Source organism: Sapajus apella, unplaced genomic scaffold, assembly GCF_009761245.1.
Source record: "Sapajus apella isolate SASKATOON/1434 unplaced genomic scaffold, GSC_monkey_1.0 scaffold64, whole genome shotgun sequence".
NCBI lineage: Eukaryota > Metazoa > Chordata > Mammalia > Primates > Cebidae > Sapajus > Sapajus apella.
In genome coordinates, this window is record NW_022437004.1 from 2,912,319 (window position 1) to 2,929,152 (window position 16,834).

Here is a 16,834-nt window from a genome sequence, read left to right on the forward strand (position 1 = left end):
TTATGTGGTTCACTTCCATATCTAAGTTATTGTTAGCTATTGTGGTGCAGGAATGGCTTCCAGCAGTATTTCCAATGCTCCTTTGCTGACTCAACCAATATCTGACAGACAAGTGCAATGCTGGAAGTCGCATTGTGATTTGACTGTAACTTATTGCACTTGGCATTGGAAGTCTGTAGGTAATCACATAGAAAAAGTTATCAAAAGTATGACGCCAGAAGCCAGCCTGTGGAAAATTCTGCCAATCATCAGTTATGTAAAAATCTGAGCAGAGGATTTAATTCTCAAAGACGCCTGGTCAAAATGGAAGTTATGTCCTGTCAAGAATATACACGATAAGCAGTGTATGCAATTATAAGCCCAATTATAAACCCAGTAGTTTTTATTTTTGAGGTAAATCACACAAAATAGCTTTTATCAGAAATCCTGTGATTGCAGGACACAAACCAGTGCCCGGTTCACAATGACTGTGTCTGTTTGCTTAGGCATGTATTTTACGCATCCCAACATGTTGGATCACATCACATCCTGAAGACAAACAGCAGCTTCAGACAAAACAGAATGAAAAAGGAATCATCAATGGTGGACAGCAACCTAAAGAAACAATCTAATGATAAAATCACCACACATATTTATAAAATAAGTACATGTATGTAGTGTAAGAATAATCATAAGTAGCTTAATACAATGATATTTAAATTTTATTTTACTTACTCCGCTACATGCCTTAATTTCAGATAGCTATGTGTATTTATTCAGAATTATTGATCATATTAAATTTCAAAAGAATTATAAAGATATGTGTAAGGTAATTAATTCATTAATAAAAGCATTATATAATTTTTCCTGGACTTTTGATGTTTGTGGTATATTTGTCAACATTTTATTCTTTTTTAATCTTTTTCTTTATGACAGACAGGGTATGTGCGGATGTTGTCACAGGGTTTGAGGGAAGCATGTCTCACACACCTCACACATGAGAACCCAACCATCATCACATTTATGAACTACAAAAGGATCAGCATTTTAAAATTAGTAACGTGAATTTTTCTCATTTCAAGTAAATAGCTGTTTACATACCCAATTTTTTATCTTTTTTTTGTTTTACTTTTTATTTCTTTTTTAATTTTTGGGTTTTTTTTTTTTTTCTATTTTCCTACACACCAATTTTTTATTCCTAACTTTGCATTCTTTTTCTTAAAGAGAGCCTCTGCCAAATTGCGTAAGCTCCTACACAATGCATAACTACTTCTGGTGATCCAGCGACAGTCACAATCACTCAAGACTGCAAATGATATTTACCAATTTGTCTGGTTACTTTGGAAGTTCTTTCAATGTCCGGCTTTAAAAGGGCAAGAATATTAAGCAAGGAGAATTGAAGCTGCTTTATGGAATACCTACATAGTTTGTTAAGTGAACATAACCTAATGTTAAAGTAGAACACTTCTCACCTCAGTTTCTCCGGAGGGTCTGATATTGTGGCTCTCAGGTACCCATGTGTGCATGAGACAGAACACTGTTAAGAGGAATCTAAAACAAAACGAACCCTGATGTTTGGGTTTAGTTTCAACATTTAAGGCCATTTATCCAAGGACTTCTTTCTCTCTTCAAGAATATAAAAGGTTTTTTTGGAGAGTAAGAAGAAAAAAGAAAGATTCTAGTGAGAAGGGTTTTGTGGAGAAGTTTTGCTGTAAGCCTGAAAGTCCTGTATCTCGAGAGAAAATAAGGGGTGAGGGGACACCTGAGCCTCCCTCAAGTTTTGAGGGCCTTCAGCATGGCCATTCTGAGAGCCTAATATGTGTCACCTGAAGTTTGAAAGACAGTGAGCCGAGAGCTGATTTCTGCCCCAGAAAATCTGCAGAGTAACAGAGAAGCTGGCCAGTTGTATTGAGGACGATGGAGCCAAAGCAAGTAGCTGCTATGTCTGGGAAATTCCCACCACCTCAAGCCCCTGCAGTGGAAGGACAAGGCAAGTTCCCTCAATGTAGGGCACAACAGAGGACCAGCGATCCTGAGGCTGTGTTAGGATCTACCAGAGAGGACCTCCTAGAAGGGGCAATGGGACTCCACGGTGTGTGGGGGTGGATCCTCTAAAATGGGAGTTGCCAGCAGAAAAAGGGGCATCAACACAGCTCCAGAGATCCCACGGAGGGGATAACCCCCAAAAGAGTGCTCAAGACAATATCAGCCTTAAACATCAGCCACATTCAGCACAAAGCCAAATAATGGCAAATAGAGCTGAGTAAGAAAATTCCCTTCTACTATTTTTGATTCCTCTCTTTATGTCCCAACCCTAGAGGCAAGTCTATTGAGGAAGAAGGAGCAGGAAAAGAAATGAAGATCAAGCCTTCCTCTCTCACTGCAGGTAGCCAGCTCACACTAAGCTGCCCAAGAAAGGGAGACCATTCAACACTAAATAAAATTTAGGGTTTTAGGTTTTTCCAGGGCTAGGTATTCTAATGTGTGTATTTAGGCTGTGTTTGTGACTTAAAATGACCACAGGACAGACTGTAAATTACCTTGGGGTGAACTGTATTCCTCCAAGGCAGGGAAAGATTGCCATATGCAATAAACTTTATAGGATCAATAAGAACAAAAGTCAAGTTATGTTTTTATCACATTCCACATGTCAAATTTGTTACATTAAGAAGAACCTATTAGAAAGCTATAAATAAAATGTTAATAATGGTATTGTTCTGATACCATTTTCTGATCCTTTTTCATTGGGCTTTAGTGGAATCCATATTCCTAGGTGGCCAGATTCATGTCTCTGTCTTGATATTAATCTGAATCATTCATTCATGAACCCAACAAGTATTTATTGAGATCTGACAAGTTTAGCTTCCTAAGCTCTACTTTGGACATGTCCAACACCCCTACTCACGAACCTTCTGTGACTCCCTACTGTTTACAACAGACAGGAATATCAGTAGGGTAAGGCTTTACCTCACCTCCTCCCTCTCTCATTGTGTGTTCTGATACCTGCCTTAGGGGCTGGGGTGTGCCCTTACCTCCCCTTTCAAGAGCCCACCCTCAGTGCTGCTCTAAAAGCCACTGTGATGTGTCAGAGGATTCATTTAATTTGCTCTTAGTAGAGCCCCTATCCTCTGCCCACCTAAATCACTTGGATAAAAAGGGAATTGAATTATATTTCATTTAGATTCAACTTACATTTTCTTTTTTTTATTATTATTAAGCCAGGAATTTGATATCCTCTTTTGGCAGCAGCCCAGCAGTAATCACTTTAGCCCAGATCCTTTCTCTAATGCTGTATCCTGGGGAAGGAAAGCTTATGGGGATTTCATGAGTGGCCCTGGTGAAATGACAGTTTATCTATCTCCAGGGGCTCTTTAGTCTCCGCCTCTTGCACCTGGCCCTGACAGAAGGTTTGGAGGCTTTGGGGTCAAAGCAGTTCGGTTGGGAGAAGAAGGACAGGAACAGCAGTTATAAATGTCTGACTGCAGCCCACTTGTAAGAAATCTTTGCAGTTCATACAAATGAAGTGGACTGAAATGCACTATTCTAGAACAATATGCCTCCCTAGTGTCTCCCCTGCAGCCTCCATATACCCTGTTTGGGAGAGTATTAAAATGAATTTTTGGCTGGACACGGCAGCTCATGCCTGTAATCCCAGCACTTCGGAAGGCCTAGGTGGGTGGATCACTTGAAGTCAGAAGTTCAAGACCAGACTGGTCAACATAGTGAAAACCCATCTCTACTAAAATTACAAAAATTAGCTAGGCATGGTGGCATATGCCTGGAATCCCAGCTGCTGAGGAGGCTGAGGCACGAGAATACTTGAACCTGGGAGGCAGAGGTTGTGGTGAGCCAAGATCAGCCGCTGTACTCCAGCCTGGGCCACAAGAGCCAGACTCTATCTCAAAAAAAAAAAAAAAGAATTTTTGACTTAAGTGTGATTATCCTGTTGCAGCTTATTGTACATCCAAAATACAAGTATTGGAAGATAAGATTAACACTTATATTCTGTGCTCTTTTGTTATTATTATTTTTTATTCTGTTCTAGGTACTTCGTATATGTGACATCATATTATATACGTCCTTCTGTGTCACTTATTTCCCAAGCATGCTTTGACGTTTCATCCATGTTGTAGCATATATCAAAATTTTATTCCTTTTTATGGATGAATAATATTCGTGTGTGTGTGTGTGTGTGTGTTTGTGTACAAACCACATTTTGTTTATCCATTCACCTGTTGATGGACACTTGGGTTGTTTATACCTTTTGACATTTGTGAGTAACACTGCTATAAAATTTGGTGGCAAACATCTGTTCTTTACCTCTCCAAGCTCTACATTTAGATAGATAGATAGATAGATGATAGATAGATAGATAGATAGATGATAGATAGATAGATGATAGATAGATAGATAGATAGATAGATAGATAGATAGATAGATATAGGTTTCCATAGCTAGATTTCCGCTTTTGATTCTTCTGGGTATATATGTGAAGTAGAATTACTGGGTTATATGGTAGTTTTATGTTTAACCTTTTGAGAAATTGTCAAATTGTTTTCCATAGTGTCTGTACCATTCTACATTCTCACCAGTAATGTGCAGGGTTCCAATTTCTACACTTCCCCACCAACAATTGTTATTCTCCATCTTGTTTTGTCTTTTACTTACAGCCATGCTAGCAGGTGTGAGGTGGTACTCATTGTGATTTTGATTTGCATTTCCCTAATGACTAAGGATACTAATCATCTTTTTATGGGTTTATGGGCCATTTGTATATCTTCTTTGGAGAAATTTCTACTCAAGTCTTTTGCCCATTTTTGAATTGGGTTTTATTTTTGGGTTTTAGATGTTCATTATATATTCCAAATATTAATACTCTATCAGTGCTTTGCAAATATTTCCCCCCACCTAGTTGGTTGTATTTTTGCTTTTAAAGTACCCTTTGATACACACAAGAAAAATTGTATCCTTTGATTCACAAAGACTTTTGATGAAGTCCAGTTTATCCATTTTACTTTTGCTTCCTGTATTCCTGTATTTGATTTCAAACTGCATGACACATGAATTCTGTTTGAATGTCTCACAAAAAGCATCCTAGCAGTCTGGGAAACAAAGGGAGACCCCATCTTTATAAAAAATTTAAGAATTAGCTGGGTGTGTTCCCAGCTACATGCGAGTCCGAGGCAGGAGGATCAGTTGAGCCTGGGAAGCCGAGGCTGCAGTGAACTGTGCCTGCACCACTGCACACCAGCCTGAGCAACAGAGTGAGACCCTTTCTCAAAAAAAAAAAAAAAAAAAAGGGATCTTAGGCATCTTGATTTAGTTTTCTACTCTGTGTCTATCATCACATAAAGGATTGTCCAAACAGCAGAATTTGTGTGTAGTGGAGTGCTCTTTTATATGTGAAAATCTCAGACTAAATAGCTTTATTTACAATAGCCCAAAATTGTCAATAACCCAAATGTTCATCAGTAATAGAATGGATAAACAATGGAATATTGAAACAGTGGAACAATTAAAAACAATAAAAAAGAATGCAGCCCTACTTTAGGTACAAACATGGATTAATCTCATTGACAGACTGATAAGGAAAGAGGCCAGACACAAAACTACACATACAGTTTGTTTCCATTTATTATGAAGTTAGAGAGCAGGCAACACAAATCTGTGATTATAGAAGTCAGGTCTGTGGTTACCTGAAGTGGGATATTGAGAAGAGACATAAGAGAGAAAAGGAAGCCTTCTGAGCTGTTGGAAATAATCTATATCTTGATCTAGGCAGTGGCTACATGGGTGGGTGGGGGTGTGCGGTGTATGTGCGTAAATTCAAGTTTACACAGGATTTGTACACTTTACTGTTTATATATTGTACCTCAGTTTAAAGCATTTTTAAATCTCTGGCTAATGGTCAGGTTCACAGAGTTCATGCTAGTATATCATGATAGTGATTTCTCTCATCAGAATATAGTCTGCCTTCTTTGGGAAGTTTTCAAATGATAACTGAGTTTAATCAATTAGCAGCAAACAGAACTCTTTAAAAAAGTCACAGATTCTTGGAAATTTGCTTGTTCGAAGGAAGAGCTTCCCTGAGAACTAGTTAGAAGAGTAGTAAATCATTCACTTCTATATCATTGTTTATTCACAAAATAAAAATAGATTGCCTGGAAAAAATCAACAAGTAATGAAGTAGGATGCTTTGATTGCTGTAGTATTTGAAATTATATCCTGATGGTTGTGCAAAAATGAGAGTTATGCTAAGATATTTTAGATACCAGGAAAAGGGATTGAAAAGGATTATCAGCATTAAAGCAGAATTGTTTTTTCCCATTTATTTATTTTGTTGCATTTTAGGTTTTGGGGTACATGTGAAGAACATGCAAGATTGTTGCATAGGTACACACGTGGCAGTGTGATTTGCTGCCTTCCTCCCTATCACCTACCTCTGGCATCTCTCCCCTTGCTATCTCTCCCCAGCTCCCCACCCCCCACCGTCCCTCCCCTATTTCCCCCCAACTGACCCCAGTGTGTAGTGCTCCCCTCCCTGTGTCCATGTGTTCTCATTGTTCAACACCCACCTATGAGTGAGAACATGCGGTGTTTGATCTTCTGCTCTTCTGTCAGTTTGCTGAGAATGATGGTTTCCAGGTTCATCCATGTCCCTACAAAGGACACGAACTCATCGTTTTTGATGGCTGCATAATCTTCCATGGTGTATATGTGCCACATTTTACCTGTCCAGTCTATCATTGATGGGCATTTGGGTTGGTTCCAGGTATTTGCTATTGTAAACAGTGCTGCAATGAACATTCGTGTGCACGTGTCCTTATAGTAGAATGATTTATAATCCTTTGGATATATACCCAGTAATGGGATTGCTGGGTCAAATGGAAGTTCTATTTCTAGGTCCTTGAGGAATCGCCACACTGTCTTCCACAATGGTTGAACTAATTTACACTCCCACCAACAGTGTAAAAGTGTTCCTATTTCTCCACATCCTCTCCAGCATCTGTTGTCTCCAGATTTTTTAATGATTGCCATTCTAACTGGCGTGAGATATCTCAATGTAGTTTTGATTTGCATTTCTCTGATGACCAGTGATGATGAGCATTTTTTCATATGTTTGTTGGCCTCATGAATGTCTTCTTTTGTAAAGTATCTGTTCATATCCTTTGCCCACTTTTGAATGGGCTTGTTAGTTTTTTTCTTGTAAATCTGTTTTAGTTCTTTGTAAATTCTGGATATCAGCCCTTTGTCAGATGGGTAAACAGCAAAAATTTTTTCCCATTCTGTTGGTTGCCGATTAGGAAGAATCAATATCGTGAAAATGGCCATACTGCCCAAAGTAATTTACAGATTCAATGCTATCCCCATCAAGCTACCAATTACCTTCTTCACAGAACTGGAAAAAACCACCTTAAACTTCATATGGAACCAAAAGAGAGCCCGCATAGCCAAGTCAATTCTAAGCAAAAAGAACAAAGTGGGAGGCATCACACTACCGGACTTCAAACTATACTACAAGGCTACAGTAATCAAAACAGCATGGTACTGGTACCAAAACAGAGATATAGACCAATGGAACAGAACAGAGGTCTCAGAGACAACACAACATATCTACAACCATCTGATCTTTGACAAACCAGACAAAAATAAGCAATGGGGAAAGGATTCCCTGCTTAATAAATGGTGTTGGGAAAACTGGCTAGCCATGTGCAGAAAGCAGAAACTGGACCCCTTCCTGACACCTTACACTAAAATTAACTCCAGATGGATTAAAGACTTAAACATAAGACCTAACACCATAAAACCCTAGAAGAAAATATAGGCAAAAGTAGGCAAGGACTTCATGACCAAAACACCAAAAGCATTGACAACAAAAGCCAAAATAGACACATGGGACCTAATCAAACTCCACAGCTTCTGCACAGCAAAAGAAACAGTCATTAGAGTACAGCAGAATTTTTAAAAAATACAAGTATAAGTTCAAGTATGTGTTGTTTTGACACAGACTAAGAAGTGACATTGGGAAGGCACAAAGTGATAGAATTGGGCTTCAGTTTGTTCACTATTTCCTCAGTAAAGAATTGAAGTTGTGGAAATGATCTCTGTCATATAGGATATTTGAAGCAAACATAGGTGGAGACCGAGGTGGCCAGAAATATCAATCGTCACTCTAGGTCAAAGGAGCAGGGAGACGATTAGCCCCCGGGCTTCAGTGTGAGTGGGAAGATCAGGCAATTCTGGACGAGATTATCACACCTTAGAATATTAGGCTAATATTCAAAATTAAATTTATAAAATGGCCCACCAAAAACAGGATGAAATACAGTAAAGATGGGGGGTTGCATGTTTGGTTCAATTCATCTTGGGTCCTGAGACAAGATGGGAAATTAATCACTAAGTAAAAGTGCAGTAGAAAAAGCAGTAAGGCTTTCTAAGTGGAAAAACATGCCTGAGCAATGTGTGGTTTTTCAAAAGTTTTCAAAATACTGCAATACGTTAACAGAAGTATGGCAAAGAAAAATGTATGGTATTCAAGAGTCAAAAGTAATACTCCATGAGCATATATATCATGTTTTCCTCACAGAGTAGATGGATATTTTCTTCTTTAAGAAGCATTAATTTTTAATGGCATAAGAGATTCAACTTTTATTAAGCAAGCAGTATGCAATAGATGTGGAAGTCGTGAGGCACTGTGCTATGATTTGAATACTGTCTGCATTTCAGGAAAGAGCCCCCATCCCATATTTTTAAAATGAATTATTTAAAAATCAGAAATTAACCTTCTTTAACAAAAAATGACAGAAGTAACTGTATATATATTTCCACAGGTGTGATTTCTAGTGTCATGATAAAGGGATCTGAATAGGTGCTAACCTCAACAATAGGGATCAAAACACAACTGAGCTTCCGCGCCACTAAGACATTCCAGTGTGTTGACTGTTTTTGAGTTGAACAAACTGTAAAGGCTATAAAGTGTCTATCTACCTCAAAAAGATCATGAAAAGTAGGATTGGCTCCACCTGTCCCTGACAGCTTTTGCGTTATATGATTTTTTATTCCAGCATTCAATGATGTTAAGTGTCTCACACACAGAATTGACTATTCATAGTGCTCATACAACCAACAGATGGCAGAATTGGCTATGTTGTTATTCTATGATTAATACAAATTTAGATCTATATCAAGCAGGATAGTTTGTTTGTTTGTTTGTTCATTTGTTTGTTTGTTTTTTGAGACAGGATCTCACTCTGTCATCCAGGCTGGAGTGCAGTGGTGCCATCATGCCTCACTGCAGACTCGACCTCCTGTGCTCAAGCAATCCTTCCACCTCAGCCTCCCGAGCACATGCCACCACACCCAGCTAATTTTTTTTTTTTTTTTGTAGAGATGGGGCCTCACTGTGTTGCCTAGGCTGGTCTTTAACTCCTGGCCCCAAGGGATCCTTTGACGTCGACCTCCCAAAGTGCTGGAATTACAGGCATGAGCCACCTTGCCAGGCCAGATTTTTTTTCTTAAAATTGTTGTGGCCGAGGGCTATGGTACATGCCTGTAGTTCTAGCTATTCAGGCAGCTAAGGTGGGAGAATTGCATGAGCCCAGAGGTTTGAGGCCAGCCTGGGCAATGTGGCAAGACCCCAATTCTAAAAGTATAATAATAAAGATGGTTGTGTACTTCCCTAGGAAGCAGAATATCTTACACATACACATCCATATACTCTTGCTCTTTCCCATTTCAAAGTATGTTTCTGAGCCTTTTTCCCCAAAACCTACTAAAAGAACCTCACCTTCGACTGTTACTGAATGGTAACAACACAATCAGTTCAAGAAAGGGTGGAGTTCATGAGCTGTTTTTTTTTCCTCACAGCACATCTGACACCAAATGAGATTTTTTTCCTCCCACCAACCAATTCTCCAACTCTCCAGACAACAACTGAATGTTGTACAATTCAATTCAATTATCTCAATACTACCCAGAGTTGGTGTCAGATCCTACAAGTGAAAGGGCTCAGTTTCACAAAACTATCCCCACTTCAGACTTCAGACCCCAATCACAAGTCCAGGAGATCTGGGTTTCTGTCCCACCAGCTACAAATCAAGGGTTCCCGCAGCCACCTCCTCGTGTTCAATAATGTGCTAGAACAGCTCACAGAACTTAAGACAACACTTTACATATTATTATCAGTTTATTATAAACTCAGTAACAGCCAAACTCAGAAACAGCCAAATGGAAAAGATGCATAAGGGGAGGTGTGGGGTGGTGTGTGGAGTTTCCCCTGGCACCCTCCCAGAAGGTTGATGTAGTCACCAAGCTGGGAGCTCTCTGAATCTCAGCATTTAGGGGTTTTTATGGAGCTTACATCAGGCAGGCATGATTGATTAGTAACTGAAGCCCTAGCTTTTCTCCCTTAGATGGGACTGAAAGTTCCAAGTTTCTCATCAAGACTTGGTCTTCCTGAAAACCAACCACCATCCTGAAGTTATAAAGGAGCCCAGCAAGAGTTGCTTCATTAGAACAAAAGATGCTCTTATCACTCAGAGAATTATAAGGACTTTAGGAGCTCTATGCCAGGAACCAGAGACAAATACATATTTCTCTGGGTTCTTTCTTCATAGCCACCTCATTTTAAAAAGGCAGCTCTGGCCGGATGCGGTGGCTCAAGCCTGTAATCCCAGCACTTTGAGAGGCTGAGGTGGGCAGATCACAAGGTCAGAAGTTCAAGACCAGCCTGACCAACATGGTGAAACACCATCTCTACTAAAAAAAAAATACAAAAATTAGCCAAGTGTGGTGGCGCCCAACTGTAATCCCAGCTACTCAGGGGGCTGAGGCAGGAGAATTGCTTGAACCTGGGAGGCGGAGGTTGCAGTCAGCCCAGATAGCGCCACTGCATTCCAGCCTGGGTGACAGAGCGAGACTCCATCTCAAAAAAAAAAAAGGCAGCTCTTCCAATAAAGAAAACTGCAGAGTCAGCATAAACTACCATCAGCCTTTCTGCTGCAGTATAACTGCTGGACTTTCCCTAATTCCCAAAGCTGTCCTGAAGTCAATCAGGCCCGACCTGGGGCAAGATCAGACTTCCCTGAGCTTGGATCTCTGCGCCCAAATTGTGGTTCCAAACAGCTCCAGCTCATACTCTGCTCTCTGTCCTTCCTCACCTCCTGGGTCCATGTGAGAGACTCAGACGTATGGTTTTACATCTGTTCAAAAGGGAATTCAACTCATCCTGGGGTTGGTTCACACACATAAAAGCAAGGAAACTAAGGTCCTAATTAACATGTGCATATTATTTGTCTTCTACTTCTTGCGGGATCACGGGATCAAATGCTATATATAGGTATATTCTGCAATGCCAGGAATCTCATGACCCCTTCTCCACTGGCAAAAATAAGATCAACAGCTAGCCCTTACTGAGCATTCACTATGTGTCAGACACTGTTTAAATATCTTAGAATACTGCACTACATTTAGTCGTTAGCACATTTTTAGTGAGTGCCACTGTTTTCCAGGCACAGTCCTAAACACTAGAGCTAGAGCAGTAAATAAATAAAAATACATGCCTTCATAGAGCTTATAGTCTAATGAGAGAAGAAAAGCAATAAGCAAAATAAATAAACTAAATAGCATATTAAAGCATCATAAGCCTGTAACTGAACACAGTTTCAGTCACTGCTCGCAGAGTCCAACTAACGAGAGTGAGGTATGGTAGGAAAATATTGACTTTATTTCCAAAGTTGGCAAAGGGGAAGTGGCTGGATTCCTATCCAAAGCAACCACTTTGAACTTTGAGGTGAGAAGGCAAGGGTTTACAAAGGGAAAACTTGATATGGAAGGCATGCAAGAATTACACTGAGTTTTGTTCCACTGGTTATCTTGGGTCCCAGTCCCCCTGGAGTACAGGCTGGTGTCATCTCAACAATGGCCAGGTTGTTGATTAGCCACCTTGAGGTAAGCTCTGGAATTTTGCACCTGGGTCTCCAGGCTTGATCTGTCGGCCTCAAGATTTATCCCTGGAACTTCTAAGTAGACACATGGTTAGATACTAGCACATAGATAAATGTGAAGGGTGTGTATACGGTAAGAAAGGGAGGGATGTGGAGTCTTTTTTAAGGCTAAGGGAAAAGGCTTCTGCAGTTTGCTTCAAGGTTACATCTTGAAACCCAAGAGGAAGGAATAAAGTTTTAAAATGCATTTTGAAGTTAAGCTGCCCCTTTACAGGTCCATACAGAAAACAATGCAGGGATAGGGTGTGCCAGTGTAGGATGAGGGACAATTGCCATTCAAATAGAGTGGTCAGGAACCCCTAGGGAAAGATGGCTTATGAGCAAAGAGTCAGTGCAAAAGTCTTGGGGCGGCACCTGTAATCCCATCACTTTGGGAGGCCGAGGCAGGTGGATCACGAGGTCAAGAGATCGAGACCATCCTGGTCAACATGGTGAAACCCTGTCTCTACTAAAAATACAAAAATTAGCTGGGCATGGTGGTGCACGCCTGTAATTTGCACCAGGTGGTGCAGCTACATGGGAGGCCAAGGCAGGAGAATTGCTTGAACCCAGGAGGTGAGGGTTGCAGTGAGCCGAGATCGTGCCATTGCACTCCAGCCTGGGTAACAAGAGCGAAACTCTGTCTCAAAAAAAAAAAAAAAGTCTTGGGGCGGGAGCTTGCCTGGCATGGTCAAGGAGGATGCACTGTAGCTGAAGCGGAGTGAACAACGGATAGAATCACAGGAGGTGAGGCTGGAGAAGTAAGGGCAGGGTGGTTGGGCAGATTATGAAGTCTTTTATTTCATTGTAAGGAATATGACCTCAGCCAGGTGTGGTGGCTCACACCTGTAATTCCAGCACTTTGGGAGGCTAAGACAGGTGGATCGCCTGAGCTTACGAGTTTGAGATCAGCCTGGACAACATGGCGAAACCCCATCTCTACCAAAAATACAAAAACTTAGCCAGGCGGGATGGCATGCATTTGCAGTCCCAGCTACTCAGGAGGCAGAGGAAGGATGGCTTGAGCCTGGGAGATGGAGGTTGCAACAAGCTGAAATTGCACTACTGCACTCCAGCTAGGGTGATAGAGCCAGATCTTGTCTTTAAATTAAAAAAAAAAAAAAAAAAGGAATTTAATCTTTACTCTGAGTGGAAAGGAAAGCTATGGAGTGTCTTGATCTAATTTATGTTCTAACAGAGTCTTTGTAGCTACCGTGTTGAGCACAGACTGCAGAGTTAAGGATATAATCATGGAGGCCATTTAGGGAACTATTGCAGTCCAGGTGAGATACTGTCTTAGACCTGGATCCTTGGAAACTAACTCTGAGATGAGCAGTTGCATCCACAGGGTTATAACGGGGGTCCTCTTGGGAAATACTCGTGTAAGGAACTGAGGAAGGTATAATAGGTCAGAGGGAGAAGGTGACCTGAAAAATGGTGGTATCTGATACCTCAGCCAATCCTATGGGGGCCCCTGGAGCTGGGATGGCCCTTCAGAGTTGTCCAAAATTAGATTAGTTTCTGGCTGCTATAACAAATTACCACAATTTGGTGGCTTAAAACAACACAAATGTATTATTTTACAGTTCTAAATAACAGAATTATAAGAGTCCAAAATAGGTCTCGTGCGAATATTAAGGTGTCAGCAGAGCTGCATTCCGCTAGAGACTCAGGGGGAGAGTCTGTTACCCTGCCTTTTCCAGCTGTTAGAAGCTGTCTGCATTGTACCTTTTAGAAGCCACCTGCCTCCCAGCAATCACTATCACATCTCCTTCTCTGAATCTGACTCCTGCTTCCCTCTTTCATTTATATGGAGCCTTGTGATTACATTGGGCCCACCCAAATGACCCAGAACAATCTCTACATCTGAACATCAACAGGTGAGCTAACCTTACTTCCCCTTGCCATGTAACCTAACACATTCACTGGTCTGGGGATTAGGCTATCACTCTGTCTACCACAGGCAACGTGGCCAGGTCTTTCTATCCATGCATTGGCCAGGCTTTGGTGGGGGGCTGCCACTTGGGAGAGCAAGGCAGGTCTCCTCAGCCAAGACAATCCCCATGAGGGACACACCTGTGTGCCTTCCACAGCCAACCTTCCCAGCAGGTGGAGGACGGGCACCTCGGCTCTGAAAAGGTTGCTTGGGAGGAATGAGCAACATGGTAATCACTGTGGTCCAAAGCAATTGGATGATGGATCTATTTTGAAATTATATTCAGGAGGATTTGCTGATGAGAAAAGAGATCTCCAGGATACTCCATGATTTAGGGACTGAACAATGGAAAACTAGACTTGCTGTTGATTAGGGAGGAAACACTGTATCAGTACTGTCTCATTTAACCCTTAAGATTAAACTGTGAGGAAAGTACTTTTGTTAACTTTATAATACAACCAAAAAGACGGAGGCACAGAGATAGAAAGAAACCTGTCCAAGGCCACACAGTGAATAAGTGACAAAGCCAGGATTTGAACCCCTCAAAACACTCTGTTTTGTCACTTTTAAATGATAATGGGATCCTTTCTATAAAATACTTGTTTAGGGGTCCAAAATTGAGCTTACATTATCTTATAGAATCTTGACCTTTCACTCTGGGCCTAGAACCACATCTAACATATGCTGAAATGCTTGAAAATATTTGGACACTGTCTGTGTGAAGATCTAGTTACATATATAAAACGCCTGGATGTGTTTCTACTTGGCTCTGTACGGCATTACCCCAAAATCCACCTCTATATTAGTACAGTCTAAACTATTTAGTCCAAAACCCAAAATGTGAGCCAGGCATGGTGGCATGCACGTACAGTCCTAGCTGCTTGGGACGCTGAGGCAGGAAGAACACCTGAGCCCGGGTTACAATGAGCTATGAACACACCACCATATTCCAGGCTGGGCAACAACTTGAGATGCTGTCTATAAAAGTAAATAAATGGACAAAAATAAAATCTCTGATGTGGCCCGAGTCTTGTTTCTCACCTTCTCACCAAGTCTCCAGCCTTTCTATGCTGTTTCATACATCAGATTCTTTACCCTTCTTCTTCCCCCTTAGGCATTACAAAATTGTTAACTGTACTCTGCCCAGGGTGGCTAGCTCTCGACATTGCCCTGAATGCACATGCTGATTCTGCTTCCCTGCCACTGCTAGGACATACGGCACGCCTGGAATAGCTTCTCCTTTCTCCCAACCTAGCTGAATATTCCTCACCGTCAAACCCTAGCCAGAGACTGTCTCCACCAAGAAGGGCTTACACATAACAATTTGTTCAATTGTTTGTTAACAGAAACTCAGCTTCGTTATTTTAACCAAATTAGGGGTTTGTTTTCTCATGCACCAAGAAGTCCGGAAGCAGGCAGCTCAGGACTGTTACCACTGCTCAGAGAAATCACCAAGGACCAGGCTGCTTCTGACATACGTCCTTGTCTGATAACCTCAGCGACCGCCTTCGGTCTTCCTGGTGGTAAGATGACTGCTCTACTCTAGGCGTTGCGTCTGGGGCCCAGGCAAAGAGAAGGAGCAGGGGCAAAGGGGCAAAGGTGCATGCCAACTGAGTTATGCCTTTGTATCGAGAAAATAATTGCTTTCCTAGAAGCCCCACTCACCGGACTTTCTCTGTCATCTTGCTGGCCAGAACTCGATTGGGTGACCACTTCTTTCTGGGCACATGGCTCTCCTAAACAAAATTGGCATGCTATTAGAAAGGAGGAGGAAATGGTAGAAGATGAGAGAAACAACCAGCAGTGCCCATCACTCCTTCAGCTTATTCCAGTCCATAGGAACTTTACCCTCCTCTGAGCAACTATTTACAGCCATCCCGCCCTATCCCGAGGGGATACTTTCCAAGATCTCCAGTGGATGCTTGAAACCAAGTATAGTATCAAGCCCTATAAATAATGTTTTTTTCCCTATATGTACATACCTGTAACAAAGTGTAATCTATAAATTAGGTACAATAAGAGATTAATGATTATAACTAATAAAATAGAACATTTATAACAATATACTGTAAGAAAAGTTATGTAATCTCTCTCTCTCTCTGTCAAAATACCCTATTATGTTGTACTCACCCTTCTTCTTGTGATGTGTCCATGGTTGGATGTCAGGAGCAGACAATGTCAATAACTAACAGGTAGGTAGCACGTACAGTGTGGATACACTGGACAAAGGAGTGATTTATATCCCCACAGGACAGAGTGGGATGGTGTGAAATTTCATAACGCTGCTCAAAATGGTATGTAATTTAAAACTTATGGATTGATTATTTCTGAAATGCTTAATTTCATGTTTTCAGACCATGGCTGATCATGGGTAACTAAAACCATGGAAAGAAAACTGCTGATAAAGAAAATACTGCATTATGGCTGGGCGTGGTGGCTCACACCTGTAATCCCAGCACTTGTGGAAGGCTGAGGCAGGCGGATCACCTGAGGTTGGAAGTTCGAGACTAGCCTGACCAACATGGAAAAACCCCAACTCTAAAAAAAAAGAAAGAAATAAAGAAAATACTGTATTGTAATTTGTGTGCAGCAAGAGTCCGTGTCTATATCCCCCATAATACAGTGCTGAGCACATGGTAAATGTTTCATTGACTAGTACTACAAATTCCATATAGGCAACATGGTACTAGCTAGGCTTTGGATTCAAGTAGCCTGTGCTTGAATCCCAACTCAGCCACTTGCCATTTATTAGTCCTGTAAACTTGACCAAGTACTTAACCTCTCTGTTCTTCAATTTCCCCATCTGTAAAATGCAAATAATGTGTTAATACATATAGACGAGCCTTGGCATCCTGGTGGTTAGTCCCAGGACACCTCCTATACCAAAATCTGTGAATGTGCAAGTCTCTTTCATAAAATGGCATAGTATTTGCAT

The 16,834-nt window shown here is 41.1% G+C and overlaps 1 protein-coding gene and 1 pseudogene across 4 annotated transcripts in view; one reads left to right on the plus strand and one right to left on the minus strand.

Moving 5' to 3' along the window:
• LOC116529916 overlaps positions 1-15,978 on the plus strand; it is a 24,299-nt gene extending 8,321 nt beyond the window's left edge. The window contains exons 2-3 of one of the 4 annotated variants that reach the window (XR_004259737.1): positions 15,014-15,422; positions 15,552-15,978. Coding sequence is in view for 2 of the 4 variants with exons in the window: in XM_032247826.1 (XP_032103717.1) it covers positions 916-1,044 (129 nt within the window). In the remaining 2 variants the exon portion in view is untranslated. Of the gene's footprint in view, positions 1-915; positions 1,061-1,203; positions 2,714-15,013 lie in introns of those variants that run through there. The other 3 variants (XR_004259738.1, XM_032247826.1, XM_032247827.1) reach the window with 3 other exon arrangements.
• Positions 910-1,019, minus strand: LOC116530070 (annotated as a pseudogene).
• Positions 15,979-16,834: the final 856 nt, after the last annotated feature.